The 23,850-nt window shown below is 49.3% G+C and overlaps 1 protein-coding gene across 2 annotated transcripts in view; it reads right to left on the bottom strand.

The window, feature by feature from the left end:
- Positions 1-720: 720 nt before the first annotated feature.
- LOC138349817 (brahma-associated protein of 60 kDa-like) overlaps positions 721-23,850 on the bottom strand; it is a 172,644-nt gene continuing 149,514 nt past the window's right edge. For both annotated transcript variants that reach the window (XM_069315593.1, XM_069315594.1), the window contains exons 9-10: positions 12,848-13,021; positions 721-1,148 (exon numbers count right to left, since the gene is read on the bottom strand). In XM_069315593.1, coding sequence (XP_069171694.1) covers positions 978-1,148; positions 12,848-13,021 — 345 coding nt within the window. In that variant the 3' untranslated portion in view covers positions 721-977. The remainder of the gene's footprint in view (positions 1,149-12,847; positions 13,022-23,850) is intronic.

Genomic DNA, 23,850 nt, shown 5'->3' with positions numbered 1-23,850 from the left:
TTTGTGGTAACTCGCTAGTCTTGAATCACCGGTGCGACTGCCTCTGGGAGCTTAACACATGGGTGCGCACACCGTGATGCCGTCACATTGTATTTTCTCCACGACGCCACACCCAAAGTTGTTTTTTAAATTTAATTTTACATGTACAAGTTAAGGGAAAGGATTTTAATAATTTACAAAGAATTTTTTTTTTAGGGGAATACTTTATTTTCAACGCACCACCAGAATGTCACACACAAAAAAAAAAAACGCACGCAGCACGGTGGTTAAGGGGATTTGGTTTAATTAGCAACTGCCTCAAAAGCACATACATAACGGGATCCCGAATATCTTGAAATGCATGAATGTTTTGTAAGACAGCACTATATAGCCATCCTGGCTTTATGCTCTCCTTGTATAGTTGCTTTACTGTCTGTCAATGTCTCACAACTTCCTTTTCTCCCTCTCTCTCCAATTAATCTTTTCCCTCACAATGAGGAAGGTATTGTTAGTACTTCCACATACCCTTGTGGAATATACTTCCACATACCTCAAGATCAGGATACCTGATCAACCAGGCTGTGATTCATACGTCAGGCTGCGAGCAGCTGCATCCAACAGCCTGGTTGACCAGTCCAGCAATGAGGAGGCTTGGTCGAGGGAGGACCAAGCCACGGGAACATTGAGTCCCAAAAACATCACAAGGTAACTTTCCAAATTTCCAAAGGATAATTAAGCTCATTTTTACAAAGATATTATAATATAAGAACATAAAAGAAGACATTTCCACAAGATATCTTAGTACTAATACACAGTTAAATGAAAACAAAAAATATATATAAGCCTCAAGTGCATGAGCTTTAAAACCAGCTTTACTTTAATTGTACATTTATCATAACTAGTTATAATAATAATTACAAGATTAAACCCAAAGCTTTAACTGATTTCTTATAAATTTGGATGTACAATAATGTATGTCAGAGACAAAGTTATTATTTTCAGTTGTTCCTAATTCCCAATGCCTGTTCCAATTCTGCCCGTTTTTGCTGAATCTTGGAATAAAAGTAGCGGTTGACGGCTTCATGAGTCCATGGTTGATAATAGTACTGAGCTCTCCGCTCTTCCTCGGGGTTGCCAACAACGTCTGTCATGGTTTTTAGGTCACGGTTCTGAAAACAAAACAAAAATATGAAAGGCTTTCAAGAGAGAGCAGTGTTAGAACGTTTGGTCACAGAAATCATCACCTTCATTTCAGTAATATTTATGCACAGGATTAAATTTCAGTGGCAATGAACATCTTTGTTAATGCATTGCTCAATCCTCAAGAAACCAAATCTCCAGTCAGGTTTACCTAAAGATAACCTTGCCTCTTAAATACACCTCATGTCATCATCATAAATCTACATGTACTTTATATGATCCTGATTGTCTACAAGCAACTAAAAGTACTTCACTCCTGTAAATTCTCTTTACAAGTCTATCAGTCAATTTTGTAAGTTTAAATCTTTACATAATATTTCTAAACCCACTTGATTACCCAGCCAACACCTCATTTCCTCAAGTGATATCTGCTGTCCCACACATTTCTGTAATTCCAAGTAACATAATAACATGCATTTCTTGGGTTAGTTTGACAGATTGTATCATTCAATGTCCACATTCCAATCTCATTGATCAGGGTTATAAACAAGTGCTATGAGAAGAGGCTTGAGGTGTTAATCATTTCAATGCAAGAAGACATAAGAAACAGAGTACTATGATCACTACATAAAAAAATACAGCAGTAACAGGATGACAGCATGGTATACACTGTATTTTATGCACTTTTTTATTTAAAGGAAAGTTTATTATTTTTTTCCCTCACTGAGTAGGAAGGCAATTGTCCAAAGGAAAATCTGCATAATACTATATAATGAAATGTTCTTTAATGGGGGCACCCTCAATAGCTTCCTAGAGCTAAGCGTTGGTTGAGCCATGTCCTGGGTCCTTTCCTGGGGGCACCCTAAATAGCTTCCTAGAGCTAAGCATTGGTAGAGTTATGCCTCCAAAGCAGCCCAGGCTGTGCAAAAGTAGCAATGTACAGCCAAAACCAGATACAGCAAATGATGCACCCTCCAGCCAAACAAACCACAAATCAATAAACAACGTAGCCTTCTGGAAGCCAACCGACCAATTCTTTGCTCCAACTGGAAAATGGGAAGAGAAGGCCAGCAAAAACAGAGGCTTTAAAAAGGCATCACGGAACGAAGGAGTGACAGAGAATCATGGGAATGAGAGAAAGGCCAAGGCCAAATGATTCGAGGCAACAGTATTTGGAATAATAAGAAAGAACCAATACAAGAATATTAAAAGCAGTGGAACTGAAACAACCAACAATCAATGAAGATATGAAAAAGAGTGCCAGGTATCACTGTACTCTCACTACTACAAAAGAAGCAGGTAGGACACCAACCGTTCAGCCAGCTGCGCACCATACAAATGGTGACAGACATGCATCAAAAACTCAAGACGAGAAGACGAAGAGTACACTGAACTAGATACAAACACATCTGGATTGATCTACTGAAAGAGGCAAAGCTACAGAACATGCTCAGGTTTCGGCACTGTGTCAGAAGAGCTGGAAAACAAGGCTGAGCAAGCCACCAAAGAGCCAGAAGGTTCACCCTGCCCATGTCTGGACAAAACCTGTAGTAACAGCTGAACTGGTGGGAAGAGATGAGCTCCATCTCAAACAGCCCAGTCAAAAGACATCCACTACAAGAGCCTCACAACTAAGGAACAAAGCCACAAGATAAAATCCATAGGTTACAACCTGATGTAGAGATATCCAACACTGGGGCAACTGAATGCCTTGTAGAGCTACTGCAAGGACAAGCTGTTAATGGTCAACACCATGAAAATGGGATAAAATAAAAATGCATCTATATAAACATTGTCGAAACAAACAGTGTCGAAACACTATGCATGTGAACTGTGTGAAGAACAGAATTCCAAGAAGCTAGAAACCAAACTACTTTCAAAGGCCAGCTCCAAGGAGGAAAGGACTGAAGTGACTGTGATTCAGACAATGAACCACTTTAAGGCAGTAAAAGAATGGAGCCTGGCTGAAGATGAATCCTCCACCGGCCTGCAACTCTACCGCAAACTCACTCATTGTACTGTGTGCCCAAAGAAAGGGATCTACATAATGACCCTGGGAAACCTCGTGAACACACTTCACAAAACCCAACCCAGAGCCTTAGCGTCCGTAAACACATTGAGCAATGGAGGAGGCAAGGCGCCACGGAACTGATCCCTGAAAACCCAGAGAGAGAACCGGCGAATCAGCAGCTAATAAATGGCAAACGGAACGAACTCGATGTTCCAGTGGTGCTGAAAAGGGTGGTACTGCACGAAGCATAATCGCACCCTGAGCCAAACACTGCTCATTGAGAAACCCACGCAAGGCAAATTCAGACTCCCACACAACTGCTAGACTGACCACTGAGTAATCCTGGACCGTTCCAACATCAGACGGCAGTTGAGGCAGAACTGCAGGAGGCAGGGAAAAGGAAGCCAACAGGGAATCCCATACCAGGCTGAGCAAGGTCTGAATGTGGGACATAACCAACTGGTACTTATTCCAGCTCACTAGGAACCCAAACCTAGCAAGCTGGGAAACAGATTCTCCACTTGCAGACACGTGACTGGCTGTGAGCACAGACCAGCTACTCATCGTGATAAACCAAGATACAAACCCCACAACAAACTTACTCAAGCTCCATTTGGAGCCTGGGTACTACTCATGTTTATCTGGTAAATATCAGGAAACCAGATTCAATCTGAAAGAAAGAACCTTGAAGTGGTAAACCAGATGCCCCACAAGAAATCCTAACCAGTCCCTGAACCTCGTAAGAACATACTGACACATCCCTTGTCATATTGACAAGGGATGTGTCAGTATGTGTCCAAGGACACAATTATGAGTCTGGCTGCAAAATCAGGCGGCCCTGAGCTGAGCTGAACTGAGCGTTCATGTGAAAGGTAGGAAAGGAAATGAAGCTGTTTATTCCCAATATGATGAGAATGTACCATAGGTCTGCCAAATCCTGCTTGAGGACTGCGAATAACCAGGACATCCATTGAAGAGATGGATATAAATCAACCATGCCAGAGCTCTCCCAAGTTGCGACAACCAAATACAGCTACAGGGAGGGTACCTAACTCAAGACCTCCCCAAAGATAGAGGATGGGGAGTAGACCAATGTTACTGAAGACCTTGAGAGACAATGTGGAAGGCACATGCATCATGAGACTAGGAGTTTGCAAAACAGACCAGACTTGTCCCCACAGCTCCATGAAAGCGGCGCACTGCAAAAGGGCCATCACAAAGCCCCCCTAGCAGAAGCACCTTTCTGCAATAACTGAGAATGATGCTGATTGGAAGAGGCAATGACCAGAGAACACACTATGATTTGAGAACCAGGCTCCAGTGGAGACTTAAATGACCAATAACATGGGAGACTCTAACCCAGGTAAAATGCCTCCAAGCAGAAGGGACAGAATTTCTCTGTGAAAAAATCTGACTGAGAAGCTACAATGCAGCAGCCACAGCTGAAAGCACCAAAGAAAGGACCACCTCAGGAAAAAATCAGCATTGAATGTAAAGAAATGCCATATTCTGAGTGAGCCACAGAGGCGGCTCCCTGAAGCTATTATCCCCGATTCCTTGCCATACTACTAGGTACCATCAGTCACTGAGTTCTATTGGCCTCCCGGGCACCATGAGCCAGGGACCATGAGCCAGAACCTGGCCCCCCTCAGTGTGGCAAAGGGAAAGGTGGCACTATGAACACTTTGCATTTAAAGTAAATCATTCCATTCACCTGGACTGTATGAGTCTCGAACTGTGGACCCCACTCGTGTGAGGCCGTAGCACTATCGACTCGGCTATGAGTAGTCTTAAACAGGAAAGTTTCCAGAAGCAGCATCCTGCTGCCAAACTGGAATTTTCAACTTTCCCTGACTACTACTGAAGCCCAGAGAAATTCCTGGGCTTCAGTAGTTACTGAATTCCCAGAGGAATTTTTTAAGACTACTCACAGCAGTCAATAATGCTACAGCCTCACACGCATGGGGGGCCACGGTTCGAGACCCATACGGTTCAGGTGAATGAAATGTTTATTTCCACAGAAGTGTGAATGGCAATTTCAAGTAAGTCATGTCTGTCACCAACAGGGAAGCACACAGAAAGTTAGGAGAAACAAAACAGACTATTGCATTGTTAAAACGAGACCACAACCTCAAAAATGCCAATTCCTTCAACAATGAACACAACGAAAATTTTGGTGAAACTAGTGCAAGCTAGTTTTCCCTACCTCACCCCCCTCGTTTGGGGGAAGGAGGGAGGGAGAAAGGCAGGCAGTAAGAGTCAGTTGGCCTGTAACACCCTCAGTTCTATCATGATGGAACATACTGGCTGCCTGGGGAAGGAAGGGTGTCAGGGAGGCTCAGGGGTTCACCCAGCAATTGGCATTTTATTAAATTCAACACTGGTTTTCTGAGGAAATCCCCTTGGGACTTCCAGAAACTAACTACTCAGAGGACAAAAAAAAACAGCGTTGAATGTAATGAAACGCCATTTTCTGGACAAGCCCTGGAGGCTCCCTGAAGATATCAAACTGACATTTGCCCTATTAGTTTGGTGCCATCGGTCCTGGAGTTCAAGTGCCTACCAGGGGCCACAAGCCAGAACCTGGCCCCCTCAGAGGGGAGAAGGGAGCAATGGCCATATGAGCTCTCTTTAGAGTTTGTCATGTCTGCCATTGACTGGGGATATCACCAGAAAGGTAGGCGAACCATTACAAACTTCTAACTGGTTAAAATTACAACATACGTCTGAACAGAGCCAAAGAACTCCCCCCCCCCCTCCAATAGAAAACAATGAAACAAGCAACACATCATCCAATCAGTGCTCCCGCTCGTTAGCGCCTCACCCTCCCCAAACAGGGAAGAGGGGGACCTCAATCAGAAGAGCAGGCTGCACCACCCTCAGTTCAGAGAATGATGAAAACTGCCAACCCAGAGGGAGGGAGCCTCCTGGACTACTCCAGAAAAAGGTGTTCCATTACATTCAATGCTGGTTTTCTGAGGGAAGCCAAATTGGCTCCCTGAAGCTATCTACCCACAGATACTGTAAGTAAAAGCTGTGACTTACCCGGGAGGCAGCAGCACCGCAGGTTTCACGATGAAGATGAGACAAGTGGCTATAACAGACATCCCAAAGAAACACAACGCCTCAGAAGGCCTGCAACATTGACAAGATATCTGGCAGCCAGGACCCTGTTCAATTTCCAAAACCCCTGCTACTGAATATCAACAAAAGACGGCAGCATGAGCTGCATACAGTACTTCCTCACATCATGGGCATGAGGGTAGACCACAGACTGGCTAGACACGATAACCCTGCGAACAACCTGACACGAGCAATGGAACAGTGAACCTGGTAAACCGGGTTTACCCAGAGCACATCTACCAACACTGAAGCAGTAGCACGCAGGTAGCAACATAAAGCTGCCACCAGACACAAAACATGATGCACCCCCAGCCGAACCAACCAAGCAAAAACAACTCACGGACCCCTCTAGAAACCAGCCATCTCATTCTTCGCCAGAAAAGAAGAGGGCTGCAACCAAACAAAATGACCCCTAAGCCCAACCTAACAAAACGACCCCTAAGCCCAACCTAACAAAACGGCCCCCAGGCCCAAAAGAGCAGAAACCCCTGTGCCAGAAAAGAGCATAAAGCTCCCCCACCTGACCCCCAGAGATAAAAGGCAACAAAAACAAAACTTTGAGAAAACAATCATGGACCGAAGGGGTGGCACGGCGGTGGTTGTGACATCATGCTTGTTTGCTTGTTTTTAAATTGGGAAGTCCTGCTTAATTAACAGTTTGGCTTTCCGTAGTAATGTTTTCCAGTGGTGGTCTATTTTGGGAAATCGCACCTTTCTGGGTGCCTATACCAGTTGATGGCAGACACAGTATGTTTCCAACCACATGGGGGGTTTCTTTAGGCCACTGCTCCTCGTGCCTCTCTGAGGGGGCCAGGTTCTGGCTTGTGGTCCCCGGTAGGCCTAAAACTCCATTCAAATGACTATTGCCACAGTCTAATACATGCATACCAGCCTGGGGAAGCCAGAGCGGCTCTTCACAGAAAACCAGCATTAAATGTAATGAAATGCCATTTTCTGGGCGAGTTCCGGAGGCTCCTTGGAGCTTACCAGGATAATATGCATGTATTAGACAGTGGCAGTCAATCAATTGGAGTTCTTGCCTACCGGGGACCACGAGCTAGGACCTGACTCCCTCAGAGAGGCACGAGGAGCAATGTCTTATAGAAATCCCCCATGTGGTTGGGAGCATTCCCTGTCTGCCATCAACCGGATTAGGCACCCAGAAAGGTAGGCATCCCAAAACCAACCTGGTTAAAAATTTGCTACTGAAAGCCAAACTATCAAGCAGACCTCTTTAATAATAATAAAAAAAAAAAAAAGCATGAAGTCACAACTGCCACCACGCTGCTGTCTGCACAGCTTCCCCCTCCCCTGGGAGGGGGGAAGGGGGAGCCTCAAACCATTGTGCCTGCTAACCAACCCCCAGTTCAGAAGCTGAATATAAAAAAAATGTGAAAACCGCCAACCAGAGGGGAAGGGGGAAAGGATGCCGGGGAGATTCCGGGTCTCACCCAGAAAATGGCATTTCATTACATTCAATGCTGGGTTTCTGTGGAGAGCCCTTCTGGCTCCCTGGAGCTACCTACCCAAGGAAAAGTAAGAGAGGGACTTACCTGAGAGGTGGCCGCCACTCACACCTCAACTCGAAGTTGAGACAACTGGCTGCAACCTGAGACCCAAAGTAGGTTGCAGAGCGCAACACACACACCCTGACAAGGGCCAGGAACATTAATGAGGTAACGAGAGGCCAGGAGCCTGGTCGACCTCAAAAATCCCCGCGCCTGAATGTCAGCCCAAGGCATCTTACCATAAAACGGTAGCCAAAGCAGCAAACTTGCGAACGTCATGGGCGCGAGGATAGACTGCAGGCTGGGTGGACCGAATAACACTGCGGACAACCTGGGAGACCTAAGCCCTGGAACAGGGAAGAAGGGAAACCAGATCTACCCACAGTGCGGCACTGGCTACCAAGGCCGTGGCGTGCAAGTAACAGCGAAGAGCCACTGAACACATGATGCACCCCCGACTTAGCCAACCAAGCATCAAAGACCTAAGGACCCCTCTGGAAAGCTGCTGTTTCGTTCCTCGCCAGAAAAGGAGACTGTGACAAATGAACAAAAAACTACCACCAGGACTGAAAGAGCAAAAACCTTTGCGCCAGAGGAGAGCATGAAACTCCCCGACCTGACCCCCAGAGTCGAATTCCAACAGGAAAATGGGGAACTGAAGGGGCCACCACAAATTGAGGAGAAGAAAGAAAAGAGAGTACCCCAGTGCAATGACCAGGATAGCTCAGGTGGCACATGAGCAGGTCGGGGGTGAAACAACGCATGAGAAAGCTTGCGAAACAGGGTGGGAGCGACACCCACCCACGAACGCAAGCAAGAGTGGCTCCACCAGTGCCGCACAATAAGAGGCGACAGAACTTGGCAATAAATGATGGTCCTGATACAGAGCACCACTTGGTTTCCGAACCCCTTGGGGACAAGACCCGTCGGTTAACATGTAAGTTCGTATACGAGAAATAGAGGGGAAAAATAAACTAGAAATGTAAAAAGAAATTTTTCCGAAAAATTTATGAAAAAAAACTCTAGGGAAAAAAATCGTCAGGTTCATGGCGTAAATGCGACCGTGTTTTGTTTGTACTCATCAATAAGTGAAGTCCTGATCCGCTTTATAAAAGTCCTTAATTGTTCCTAACTGATTATTAAGACGTCTGGCAAACATCCTCTGGATGTTTCCTGCCAGCCTGCAGGCACATCCTGCCTAAAATATACGATGATGTACTGTACATTTAAGAAACAAATCTGGGTCACAGGTCTGTGGAGTGTGGTTAGGCTTACGGAGTCAGCCGGTCCCTCCCCCACCACCAACACACCTCCCCCTCTCCCCCCACCACCGACACACCTCCCCCTCTCCCCCCACCACCGACACACCTCCCCCACCCCCCACCCCAAACCCATACACACACACACACACTCTCAAAGGTCACGTGGTTCACAGTTCACTTCAACACCCATATATCGCTTCCTGCCTGCCTCCTTCCCACCCTGCCAGCCTGCTTCCTTCCCAGCCTGCCTCCTTCCCAGCCTGCCTGCCTGCCTGCCTCCTTCCCAGCCTGCCTCCTTCCCAGCCTGCCAGCCTGCCTCCTTCCCAGCCTGCCAGCCTGCCTCCTTCCCAGCCTGCCAGCCTGCCTCCTTCCCAGCCTGCCTCCTTCCCAACCTGCCAGCCTGCCTCCTTCCCAGCCTGCCTCCTTCCCAACCTGCCAGCCTGCCTCCTTCCCAGCCTGCCTCCTTCCCAGCCTGCCAGCCTGCCTCCTTCCCAGCCTGCCAGCCTGCTTCCTTCCCAGCCTGCCTGCCTGCCTCCTTCCCAGCCTGCCAGCCTGCTTCCTTCCCAGCCTGCCTCCTTCCCAGCCTGCCAGCCTGCTTCCTTCCCAGCCTGCCTCCTTCCCAGCCTGCCTTCTTCCCAGCCTGCCTCCTTCCCAGCCTGCCTCCTTCCCAGCCTGCCTCCTTCCCAGCCTGCCTCCTTCCCAGCCTGCCAGCCTGCCAGCCAGCCTGCCAGCCAGCCTGCCTGCCTGCCTCCTTCCCAGCCTGCCTCCTTCCCAGCCTGCCAGCCAGCCTGCCTGCCTGCCAGCCTGCCTGCCTGCCTGCCAGCCTGCTTCCTTTCCAGCCAGCCTGCCTCCCCCCCTGCCATCATGCTAACGGGTAGTGTGTGTTAGGCTTATCTTCGGGAATGAGCCGGTCTCACCCCCACCACCAACAAACCACCCGCCCCCCTACATCCCATCTCTCAAGGTCACGCGGTTCAACCGCGTGACTACCACTCACTCCCTGCCTGCAAGCTAGCCTGCCTGCCTGCCTGCCTGTGCCTGCCAGCCTGCCTTTCCCTCCCTAATTCTCACTACTTCCATCCCTTCCTGCCTACCTCCTAGCATCTCTCCCTACCTCCCCCTCCCTCTTAGCATCTCTCCCTACCTCCTAACATCTCTCCCTACCTCCCCCTCCCCCCGAGCATCTCTCCCCCCCCCCCTCTCTCACTGATTCTCCCCCCCCCCTCATTCATACTGCCTCCCACCTAAGTTCCATCGTCCATCCACCCACCAGTCAGCCATCACTGACGCAATGCGTGCATTTGGAGCCAACATGGTGCACAGATGTTTCTTGATTGTGCAGATATGTAAAACAAAAGCACAGAATGAACATTCCAGCCTTATGGCAATTCAAAATAATAGGAATAATAGGCCGTGAATCTGTGAAGTCACAGTGGGCAAACTGGACCATCGCCCACCCACCACCACAAGCCGGCGTGACGCTTGGTGGACCCCTTCCTACCCGAACTTTGTTCGGGTAGCATGACTCCCCAACCCCAATCGGGAAACTGGAAGTTTCGGATAACTAAAGTTCGGAAACCAAGTGGTGCTCTGTACAACCAAGAAGGAAAGGACAACATAACCCAATACGAGACAGAAAACAACCTACGAAGAGAAAAAAAATGGGGTAGCCCCTAGAAGATGCAGATGGGCCACCACAACCCAGGTAAGACGCGTGAATACGAGAGGTGCGAGATTCAGGCCAAAATGAAGGCAACAAAAGCGGTAAGCCTGCCGCCTCACCACAAAATCTAACCAGTCCCTGAACCCAGGATGAATTGGGGCATGCCAATATGCATCCCAGAGATCCAGTCACACCATCCAAGAACCTGGCTCCAAAAGAAACCGAACGAGGGAGAGTCATCATCCAAAAGGAGGGGCAAGGAATCCAGGGGTTCAGACAGGACAAGTCCAGAACGAACCACAGATCCTTACAGTCCTATTTCAGCACTAGAAAACAGGTGGGAAACCCACCTGAGGACAGGGTCGTGTAGATCACGCCCAAGTGAACCCACTCCAAGATGACCTGATGGAGCACAGGGAAAGAAGCCTGCCCCGACAGCCCCGAACCCCACGAAGGAGGAGGAGCCATCCAACGGCACCACAGGCCAGAGGATATGACCCGAAAAGCCCACAAATCGCGGAACCAGGTATGAGCAAACAGCACGACTTCCCCCCCCCAACAACCCCGTCAGAGGGGCGACCCATGAAAGGGCCGACACCCCATTCCCGAAGCAAAGCCAGCCAACGTGCAGAGTGAGCAAAATGCCAACCAGACTACGCCAGCTCCGAAGGAAGTACCGGCACAGAGACTGGCACCAAAGGCCCACCTCGACCTGTAGAGACCCGAACCTTGGCACAACCCAGTCTGGAGCGTGAGAATGCCAACCCTGGATCACCAACGATCAGAAGAGGACAGGAACAGCTGACGCCACCAGCAACGGATGAACAATCGAGTAACCTGAGAGCTGGGGCCCAGGCCAAGCAAGACAGCAGTCTGCAAGCCAGGAAGATCCAGTAACCACCCCTCAAAAAGAGGCTGGGCCCAGAGAAGAGGTCAATACAGGGCCGCACTGGAGGAAACCACCTAGGGCTACTCGAACCTTTCACATGGTAAATTTGAGAGGAAAGCTCCAAGAGACCAAAGAACCCAAAGGAACCTGGGGGGAGCCTGAAGCACCACAAATGCTAGCGGAAAATGTACCCAGGAAATAGGCAACAGGCGGCCATAAAGCATACTAGTACACATTTACAATGACTCAAAAACACACTACCATATACACAACATAAAAAGTGTTGTACTTAGGAAAAATAGGTGAGATAACACAAATGTGCAAAGAGAAGTGAAAAATTGTTTGCTTCGTGAATTACTCTTGGCCCGCACACCACAACACAGCATAATAACACTGTCAGGGCACAGTACTGCACAGAGACTGGAGCCAGAGTTGAACGACCGCTACAGAACACATCAGCCTCTGAACTGGGGTTGGATAGCCAGCGCGGGGGTCTGGGGTTCCCTTTTACTCCTCCTGGGAAGGGGGGAAGCTGTTTAAGCAGTGTGGTGGCGGTTGTGACGTCCTGCTTGTTTGCTTGTTTTTCGATTAAAGAGTTCTGTTTGATAGTTCGGTTTTCGGTAGCAAATTTTTAACCAGGTGAGGTTTGTTTTGGGATGCCTATCTTTCTGGATGCCTAACCAGGTCAATCGCAGACATGGAATGCGCCCAACCACATGGGGGGTTTTTATAGGCCATTGTTCTTCGTGCCTCTCTGAGGGGGGCCAGGTTCTGGCTTGTGGTCCCCGGTAGGCAAGAACTCCAATTAATTGACTGATGCCACGGTCAAATACATGCATAGCAGCCCAGTAAGCTCTAGGGAGCTGGAGGGGCTCTCCACAGAAAGTATAGCAAATTAAATTTTGACAAAATTATATTCATAAACAATGAGGGAATGAAAATTACAGGAATGACATATGTGAAAATGCAAACGTAAATTCAAATTTAAAGAAACAAACTGGAAGATGGTAAGAACCATTATTCTAAAAATATAATATACTGGTAATCAATGAAATTGAAACAGTTGCCTGGAGTTAAATGAAAATTTACATTACAAATGCTTGTCTAATTTCCATGGGCTTTCCAGGAAAACTTTCAATTACCAATGGAACCACTGTTAAATTTATTACCACTAACAAAGACAGTAAGTATCCTGAAGTCATAGCTAACATCCTGTAGTTTCTATAGCACAGCCCAAGAGGTAAACAATCAGGAATTTGCAAAACTACTCACCTGAGAGATCAGCCATTTCTGTATGAACTGTTGTGGATCTTTGGCAAATGAAAGGTAAAACTCTCTGTTAGTCTTGAGGGAGTTGATAGTTTCTACAGTCTCATGTATCTTGGTGTCTAGTGTCTGAATATCTTGCTGAGAGTTGGTGCTCAGTAGGAAATTATTCATTTGAGTCTGTTTGGCAAAAAAGAAAAAAGGAATAAATTATAATAAAGAAACTTAAAATAAAAATTTCAAGGTCAGTATATAATATATAACATAAATATTTGGTTACCAGACATTATAAAATTCTCCGATTAAATTAGAGAAGAAAGCCCACATTCAAACAATGTGTAACAAATACTGTAAGTATAATTTTCAAGCTGCTCATCTGCTTATTAACCCTTAAACTGCGCATGGCGTATATATACGTCCTGAGTAACATGTCCCATGGTGCGCATGGCGTATATATACGCCATAGGGTGCCAGGCCTGATTCAAATGGCCCGCGGCTACACGGGGTTCACAGTAGCTTCCTCGGGGCTCTTGTAAACAGATGCCATTTAAAATAAAAATCATGGGCAATATTCTCAGGTGTGAGAGGCACAGTACTGTTGGAGCAACCAAGGCCGGCGCACGCAGCATGAGCGAACAGCATTGCTGTTCAGCTTGTGACCACAGCATCGCCGAAAAATGTCAAAATAAATATATAATTGTTATTATTTAGCGATGACAATATTACAGATGACCAATGACTGTGATATAAATAACCAGGGTTGTGATAATAGCAGGATTGTTGTAATAATTAGCGCTGTGGGAGGAGTGATGCTGAGAGACGGAGGGAGACAGCATCGTTTACTGACTGTGTGGCTTGCTGTTATTGTTTGCATTCACCATACCAGCTCAGTGGTTCTCTATGGTGAACACAAATGTAGATACTTATATATAATGTATGTATTAGTGTAATAACAGCAAAAGGATTATGCTGGGAGGAGCCATATGGGTGACGGAGGTAACGTCGTCTGCACGATTAGTCTAGCTGTTTAGAGGGTGGCCACTATGCTCTTTGGGCGCACTACAAGCTTAGGTGTACAGTTACGGTGCATAAAACATGTAGATTTATATATAATATGTGTATATAGGGTAATAACACTGCAATCAGTATTGTTGGGGTAGAAAGTTTAGTGCATGTGACCTTGAAAGAGTGAGGGAGCCGCCAGCCGCCATCTGTGTATAGCGACGACTCTTAGTGCCTGAACTAACTATATCAGCTTAGCTGTACAGTTGTGGTAAACAAAATATATACATACTTATATATAACGTCTGTATATAGTGTAATAACACCACAAATGGTATTGTTGGGGAAGAAAGTTTAGTGCGTGTGTTGAGGGAGTGGCAGTGAGTGGCTGGCTGGTGTGTGGCGGTAACTCTTCATTGCTTTTCGACTCTCAATACCAACTTAGTGGTTCGTTATGGTGACTAAAACATGCAGATACTAATATATAACCTGTGTATAGAGTGTAATAGCAGCAAAACTATATGTTTATTGTTTTATAAACATAATAATTGAATCACTAATATGCACATCATACTTTTGAGTATAGCGATTATACACCACTTTTATTATATAAATATATTACAATACACACTATTGAATAATATTACAGCAAAAAAACTAAGAAAAAATCAATCGGAGACATTGAAACAATTAGGTAATAATATCTTTGTGGCAACTCCCATCTGTCAGCGCGGGTGACGCTGACCGGGTCTGACGACCGCTCTGTCAACGCCCACTTTTTGCCAGACTTTCTCGGTCAATTGCGTCCAAAATACGTCACCTACGATTTTTTATTTTATTTTTTCCGTGCTCAGGAGACACAAATTAACATGTTTAGAAGACGAAAAAAAAATTTTGAATTTTTTTTTTTCTTGCGCACAGGGGTGTAAATGTCCCCAGGGCCCCTGAGCAGTGTAAGGGTTAACCACTGCACTGTGCCACTCGACTAAACATGAGGTATGGCTGTGCGCCATCTGACAAGGGAGTAATGTTAGGATATCGTACGATTCAAAATGTGAGCGTGGTAGGTTGGTTACGAGATGGAGGCCTGAGACCTCCAGTGAGTGGCAGCCATCTTGAAAAAAATTTCCAGCATGCCCCATGGGAGCGGGGGAGGTGGGGGGGTTTGGAGGAGTGGGGGGGGGGAGATGCTTATAAAAAATAAAAAAAAACATGTGGTTAGGAGCATTCCGTGTCTGCCATCGACCGGGTTAGGCACCAACAAAGGAAGCCGCCACTCACATCTCAACACGAAGTCGAGAAAAGTGGCTGCAACCTGCGACACACACGCCCGACCAGGGCCCGGAACCTTAGCCCTTGTGTTGCTAAGGGCTATTTGGCCATTGTCACCCACAGGCGCATAAAAAAAAAAAAAAAATCTTCTAAACCTGTTAATTTGTGTTCTCTGATTATGGGAAAAATAATAAAAAAATCATAAGTGGCATATTTTGCCCGCTATACGGCGGGGAAGTCTGGCAAAAAACCAGCTTTTAATGTAACGAAATGCCATTTTCTGGGTGAGCCCCGGAGGCTTCCTGGAGCTTATCGGGCTAATGTATGTTATATTAGACCGGGACATTAGCTAAGGAGTTCAGACCTACCAGGGACCAGCGCCAGAACCTGGTCCCGTCAGAGAAGTTTCAGGGAGCAATGGCCCTGGAAAACCCCCTTGTGGTTGGGGTTTTCCTTATCTGCCATCGACCGGGGTTAGGCACCCAGAAAGGTAGGCATAACAAAACAAACCCCACGTGGTAAAAAACTAAAACAAAAAACCGAACAGAGAGGTAGAAACTCCCTACAATCCCAAGGAAACAAGCAAACATCACACTTTACTGCCGCGTCGATCGTCCGCCCAGCCCTCCCCGCCCCGAGAGGGGGAGGGGGAGCCCCGGACCTACCGCGCCGGCTGCCAAGCTTCAGTTCGAAAGCTAAGCTTCAAGCAACGCGAAAAAAACGCTGACCGGTGGGAGGGAGGGTTGCCAGGGAGCCTCCGGGGCTCACCCAGAAAATGGCGTTTCATTACATTCAACGCTGGTTTTCTGTGGGGAGCCCCTACGGCTCCCTGGAGCTTCATACCCAAAGAGAAGGATAAAAAAAGGGCTAACCCAGAAGGCGGCCGCCACAAACTCCGCAACGCGAAGTCGAGACAACAGGTTGTAACTCGCGACCCAAGACAACAAGAACGCACAGGAGCAGACGCGCATAAAGAATGGGCGACCAAGAACCTGTGCGACCCTCAAATCCCTGCACCCGAAATGAGCCCTAGACATCAACACAGCAGCAAAAGCTGCAAAAGTCTGAACAGCACGGGCGCAAAGACAGACCGCAGGCTGGAAGACTGAAAAACTCTGCGGACGACCTGAGAGACCCGAGCCCTGAAAACCGGGAACGAGGGGAACCAGATCAACCACAGCCCATCCCCAGACACGGTACGCAGGTAACGGCAAAAAGCGCAACCAGACAACACAGGACGCACCCCCGGCCAAACCAATCGAAAATCAATAACCCAAGAACCCCTCCGGAAAGCAGCCGTCTCGACCGTCGCCAGGGCGGAGAAAGGCTGCACACGTACAAATCTACCACCAGTACCAAAGAGCAGAAACCTGAACTGAAGGGGGCTACCACAAACTGAGGAGAAGATAAGAAGGCACCCTGATCAAGGACCAGAGCGGCTCAGGCGATGCATGAGCAGGCCGGAGGTGAAACAAAACACGAGAAAGCGTACGAAATGGGGCAGTTGTGATGTCCACCCCGAACGCAAGCCGGAGCGGCTCCGCCAGCGCCGCACAAAACAGTAAAAAACATCACATAACTGTAGTCCTGAAAACCCAAGAAAGGACAAGACAACTCGATGCAAAAGAGAAGACAACCTACGAAGAGCAAGAAAAAGTGCATAGAAACACCAGGAACGTCATACTGTCACCAAGACGAAGCTCGCAGGTGGGACACCGTCAACAAAGCCACCTGATCACCACAGAGATGGTGATACCCGCGTCAAAATACCAGACGCGAAAAGCCAAGGAGAAGGCCGAACCAGTCACGTACAGGACCGATCCGACCTGCCGAAAGAGGCGGAGCCGCGGGAAAACGCCCCGGGTTCAGACACCTATCAAGCAGCGTCTGAAAATAAAGCAGGGCCGGCCACCAAGGAACCATACGGACTGCTCTCATAGGAATGGGCTGCAACTGAGCCAGAACCCGAAGCAACAGCTGGACCGGGAGAAGAGGAGCAGGTACCCCCACCTCGACCAGTCCTGCCGAAAAGCATCCACCGTGAACGCCTCGCAGGTGGGTAAGGGTGCCACATAAAATGGGCAACGCCTAGACCACGCCGACTCGAAGACGTCCAAGGCCATGAGTCCATACGTCCGGCAGAACCAACAAAACGAGTCGGCGACGACTGGCCAATCCGCGATCAGAGGAATGAACTGAGACAGCTGTCCCCCAGGACGCAGGACACACCCCGGACATGAACCTCACGGTTAGCCAAACCCCGAGAATCCAGCAAACGAGCCACTCTAAGGAACCAACCCCAAAGGTCAACACCTAAGAGAAACCCTGTGGTTCCAGCAAGAACCGCCAGAGAACAGTCCGAACAGAGCTGAATGGTAGAGCATCGAGTGACCCAAACCCTCCGAAGCGCAAACCAGACAGCCACGAACTCCCGAACCGTGCTGTGAGCCCGACGGACGGACAGACTCCACCATCCCCGGCTGACCTGGTGAGCACTGGTCACAAAGCCCCAGCCGAGAGATGACCCGTCCGTGAACACATCGAGCGAAGGCTCGGGGAGGTGCCAAGGCATGGAACCCCGAAAACCCCAAAGAAGAAGCTGGTGACGCAGCACCAACACAATATCCCCGGAGGAACGAACCCAACAATTGCAAGAGGCGGAAGGGAAGTCTCCGAAGGAACCAAACATACGCCGAAGCCAAACCTGACCCCGCGGGCAGACCAGCACGTCGAAGTTCAGACTCCCCGCACAACTGCTCAAGCAACCGCTGAGCAACCCGGGACCCCCTCATGAACAGCCAAAGGCGGGACCACAGCTGCAGTAACACTTCTGGAGAGAAAGACAAGGAATGGCCCAATAGCTCTAAACAAGGCCCAGGTCCGAACCCGGGACGGAAACAGATGGAATGGCCTCCAGATCACCAGGAAACCATACCCAGCGATCTGGGAAGAACCACACCCCTGGCGAGCAGACAAGCGGACCGACTGGGAGCCCACACCAGCCAGTCATCAAGGTAGGCCAGACACCGAATCTCAAGCAGACTCAGACAGGGCACCAAGATCCGGTAAAGATGCAAAAATACACCAAGTGCCAATTACAAAATAGGGAAGCCAACAAAAGCAGCAAGCCTGAAGCCCCACCACCAACTGTGCCAGTTCTGGAAAACTGGAGAGGAACGTGCCAAGAATTGATCTGGAGGTCCAGGGCCACCATCCAGGCACCTGACCCCAACAGAAGCCGGACAGGAGACAACAGTCCTCCGAGGAGGGCATAGAAACCAGGGTGCAGACTGAAGAAGTCCAGAAGAACCGCAGATGCGAAAAGTCCATGTCTGCAAAGAGCAGACAGGAACCCCAGAAGGATGGGGCGGATCGACCACGTCCAACGCACCCACTAAGATGACATGACGAAGCGCAGGGTTAGAAGCCCACCCCGCCAGCCCTGAACCCCCCCAAAGGGAAAGAAGCCGTCCACCACCGCCACCAGAGGCCGGAAGACAACCAAAAGCGCCCACTAACTGTGGGACCATGCGAGAGTCAACAGAGCAAGCTGCTCCCCCAGCGCCCCGTCATCAGAGAAGGGAACAGAGCCCCTTCCGAAAAAAAAGGTACACATACACATATACACATATATACATATTATGTATATATACATACACATACACACAAGGTATGTTACACGCTCCCAGAACTGAAGGGCAAGAGCTACGAGGAGAGGTTAGAGGTATTAAATATGCGAAAACTAGAAGACAGAAGAAAAAGAGGCGATATGATCACTACATACAAAATAGTAACAAGAATTGATAAAATCGATAGGGAAGATTTCCTGAGACCTAGAACTTTAAGAACAAGAGGTCATAGATTTAAACTAGCTAAACACAGATGCCGAAGAAATATAAGAAAATTCACTTTCGCAAACAGAGTGGTAGACGGTTGGAACAAGTTAGGTGAGAAGGTGGTGGAGGCCAAGACTGTCAGTAGTTTCAAAGCGTTATATGACAACGAGTGCTGGGAAGACGAGACACCACGAGCGTAGCTCTCATCCTGTATCTACACTTAGGTAATTACACATGTGTATGCACATACATATGTGCACACACACACACACACATTGTACACATGTACATATGTACACACACACATACATGTGAAAAGAAAATTACAAGCCACCGACCAGTGGGCAGAGAGCACCACACCGGCCAGGCGAAGAAGGCACAAAACTGCATCAAAAGGCCCACCTTGACAACAAAACCTCAAAGTCCCAGCACGACCACAACACGTGCCAAGACCCAAAAAAGGTCAGTCTGCAAGCCAGGAAGACCCCGAAACTCCAGAATGCAGAACTGGGTCACACGAGGAAACAAAGCCCCCTGAACCCACAAAGGGGGGCCCCAAGAGGAAGAAACCTCTGGAACGAAACCAAAGAACCCAAAGCAACCCAGAATCGAACCAGAGGGAGCCCAAAGCACCACATTTGCCGGCAGAGAAACACCACAGAAAGGCAAAGCACAGTCCCCAGACAGAACCCCTAGGGAAACGGTGAAAACAGACAGAAAACCGAGGGACAAGGTGTGGGAGCAAGCATAACAGCCAGGGACACTGAGCCCAAACCCAAGGGCCCAGACCCAAAACAGACAAAATGGAAAACCCGGTGCAAAATTAACACTCAAAACGTTCCCAGAGGAACAGGATACGGGTAGAAAACACCAGAAAAGCAAAGAAACGACAACAGGAGAATAAAACCCCTGAAAAAGGGTGAAAAAACTCACCCCACAAGCTCACTCGCACACCCAGGCGCATGTAAACAAACCGCAACGCCGCCCTGGTGGCCACGCCGAGAAACCGGCAGAAGAAAATGGCCACCAGAACAGAGGGCTGTGACCGACGCAAAAGATACGAAAACACGCCAGCAAAAGTGGGAAGCAAGCAGATTGGATGGGCGAAAAACTCCGCCCAAAAGAAGAAAAACCCAGGCAGGGGCAAACTGCCCCAGAACTGCTAGCAGGCATTCCCCACAGCCCAGGGAACCAGTAACAGAGGCCCCGGGGCTGAGCCGTCCTCCAAGCCCTCCGCCCTTAAAGAAAAGGAAGAGTCCATGGGAAAGGAAACAAGAAAGGGCCGCTGGTAAGACCCAGAAGCCTTGGCAGGAGGAACAGGCTCGAAAACCTCCGTCCCTAACCCAAACGGGGTCGCCCCAAAAAACCGCCCGATTCTCGGGCCCAAACTAAACACCGCCCCGACCCCAAAACCCGCAGACGGTCCGGAGCTGGGAACAGAGAGGGAAAGGGGTGAATAGCACCTAACCAAAACAGGGCGGCCTCGGGGCATCCAAGTGGGAAACCAACCTAGCGCGTTGCAGCAACCTAACCTAGCTTGCAACACGGATGCCGCCTGTACTCTGAACAGTAATAACATCAGGAGAGTACTAGAGAACAAGCAGAGAATCTCTCTCGCAAGACTCAGGGTCAAGGTGTCAGTGACACAACAGGCAACATGACGGAGGTAAAAGTGGTGACTGTCACCCGGAGACAAGGCACAGCAACCAACGATCCCGTACAAGACGGGTTAGAACCCGGAAGACACATTCAATGGTCCACCGAGCCCCAACAGGGGTTCCAGGGCCCATAGGCTGACTGCTACGGGAAGCCGGGGCACGGTGTTGCTAACCGGTTAAGAAACCCAAAAATAACCAGAGGGTAGAGGATAGCACTGAAAACCCCTGCGACGTGTACAATCACGGGGGCCTAGCAGAGTGCCGCCAAACACTACCAGTGGAACCATAGCCACACTAGGCAGGCCCCCACCAGGCAAATGAAAATAAAAACAAAAGAAAACCCCGCAAAAGTACACCGTCTCCAGAGGCAACAGGAACCGGTCGCCGCTTAGGTGAGAGGTCGCACAACACCTTGACGCCCTAACCAGCACAATAACAGTCCCTACCCAGGGCCAAACATGGGCCCCAAGGGCGAGGCAAATGCCGAGCAGCAAGAACCTCAACGGGAATGGTTCCCGAACGCCCCAGAGAAGATAACCCTGTAACGCAGGGGCAGTACTCACAGGGCGCTTAGGGAAGGAAGTCCCTAAGCGCATGCAGCCCCGGCACTGATGAGGTACTCCTGGCCACCGCACAACAACACACAGCAGTGAACGCCACGCAAGGCAAACACCGCCTAGGAAACTGAGGCCAGAGAAGCGTCTATCCCGGTTGACATTAGCTTACGAACTGAAGCTACGCAGTCGGCGCGGTAGGTCCGGGGCTCCCCCCTCCCTCTCTCGGGGCGGGGAGGGCTGCGCGGACGATCAGCGTGGCAGTAAAGTGTGATGTTTGCTTGTTTGCTTGTTTCCTTGGGATTGTAGGGAGTTTCTACCTCTCTGTTCGGTTTTTTGTTTTAGTTTTTTACCACGTGGGGTTTGTTTTGTTATGCCTACCTTTCTGGGTGCCTAACCCCGGTCGATGGCAGATAAGGAAAACCCCAACCACAAGGGGGTTTTCCAGGGGCCATTGCTCCCTGAAACCTCTCTGAAGGGGGCCAGGTTCTGGTGCTGGTCCCTGGTAGGTCTGAACTCCGTAGCTAATGTCCCGGTCTAATATAACATACATTAGCCCAATAAGCTCCAGGGAGCCGTAGGGGCTCCCCACAGAAATACCCGTCGGTCAAACACGACTGCAGAGCGCGAAAGTGCTAATTAGTGTACATTGCCTTGAAGCTCACAGACTGCATGCTCACCCTGAGGACCCGGGGCCAAGCCGTCCTCTAACCCCTCTCACCCACCTCTAAAGAAAGGGCAGGAGGAGCCGATAAAGCAGGAACGAAGGGGGCCCCACTGGTCAGACCCAGAAGCTCCAGCCGGGGGAATAGGCTAGAATGACTCCATCGCAACCCTGGAAGGGGGACTTCCCCGAGACTGCCCAAGTCTCAACACCAACTAAACCCCTGCCCCGACTCCGAAACCCTTGAGATGCTTTCGGGGCTTTAGTGTCCCCGCAGCCCGGTCCTCGACCAGGCCTTCACCCCCCAGGAAGCAGCCTGTGACAGCTCACTAACACCCAGGTACCTATTTTACTGCTAGGTAACAGGGGTATAGGGCGAAAGAAACTCTGCCCATTGTTTCTCGCCGGCGCCCGGGATCGAGCCAGGGACTGCAGGATCACAAGTCGTGTGCTATCCGCTTGGCCGACCGGCTCCCTTCGGAGGAGGGGCGGACGGAACCAAAATCTAAGTCTCTATAACCAAAACGAGGCAGTCTCGGGGCATCTGGGGAAGCAACGAACCTATTGCATTACAGCAACCTAAATGAAGCATGCAACGCCTCTGCTTTGAACTGGAGCACGTACAAAGAAGAAACATCGCACAACTCCGGGTCAAAAGAATCAGTGATTCAACAGGCAGTATGGCGTGGCACAACCGATGATTGTCATCCTGAGACGAGGGAACAGGGCAACCATTAACCTCGCATGAAGCGAGACGGGACACATTCATCGGACCTCGGAGCCCCCACGGGGTTTCCCAGGACCCTGAGCCTCAGTATCACACGAAGGAGAGCCCAGACAGGGTACTGCAAACTGGCGCCAATGACTACCGAGCAAACTTCTAAAGCTGAAACCCCGGGACGTGTCCATTCACGGGGGCCTAGCAGGGGGTACACCAAGACAGAAACGGATATATAACCCCGAATGAAGATAAGGGGGCATCCAACTATGGGCAGACCAAACCCTGGCAGGAAAAACAAAAAACAAAAGAAAAACCCTGCAAGAGGACAACGTACTGAGGCGGAACAGAGTCAGTCACTATGATAGGTGAAAACTACCTGTGCGGTACCCTGCACCCCCCCCTACCAGTGACAAAAACTACACCCAACCCAGAGGCAAACAAGGGCAACAAAACCCCCAGCTGAATCCAAGGGCGGCCGATTACCGAGCAGTAAATGACACAGAGGAGGTAGATCCCAAGGTGACTTGTGGAAGGTGGCCCCAAGCTGCAAGGGCAGAACTTACAGGGCACCTAGGGAAGGAAACCCTAGGTGCATGCAGCCTGAGTACCGTAGAATATTATTTCTGGCTCACACACCACCTGTAGAGACAGACCATGCTACAAGGCACAGAAACTGAAACTAAAGCAGGTCTGGCTCCTGACCTGCCAGTATCACATCAGCCAAGAACTGACGGTTGGGTGGCCAGAGCAAGGGTCTGAGGCTTCCCCCTTCCCCCTCGCAGGGAGGGGGGGTTGCATAGACAGCAGTTCGGCAATGTGATGAAGTCATGCTCATTTGCTAATTTTCGTTTGGGAAGTTCTGTCCACGCATTCGGCTTTCGGTAGCAATTTTTTCACCAGAATCGGGGTTTGTTTGTCTGGCACCTACCTTTCTGAGTGTCAGACTTGGTCGATGGCAGACATAGAATGCTATCAACCACACTGGGTTTCTATAAGCCGCTGCTTCTCGTGCCTCTGTGATGGAGCCAGATTCTGGCCCGTGGTTCCCGGTAGGTAAGAACTCCATGCACACTGACTGATGCCAGAAAGATAACATATCCATATCAGCCTAGATAGCTCCGGGGAGCCAATGAGACTCCCCCCAGAAATGACAGGTTGGATAACAGGGACCTTCCAAACAAAGGATGCCAATACCAATGATGATACTTTTCAAGACACTAGTGCTCTCTAGGGTGAAATATTGTTGTACTTTAACAGCCCCATTCAGAGCTGGAGAAATTGCTGACCTTGAGAGCATGCAAA

This window comes from Procambarus clarkii, chromosome 81 (assembly GCF_040958095.1).
Source record: "Procambarus clarkii isolate CNS0578487 chromosome 81, FALCON_Pclarkii_2.0, whole genome shotgun sequence".
Taxonomy (NCBI): Eukaryota; Metazoa; Arthropoda; class Malacostraca; order Decapoda; family Cambaridae; genus Procambarus; species Procambarus clarkii.
The sequence above is the reverse complement of the archived record's forward strand: the minus strand, read 5'-3'. Positions and strand labels throughout refer to the sequence as shown.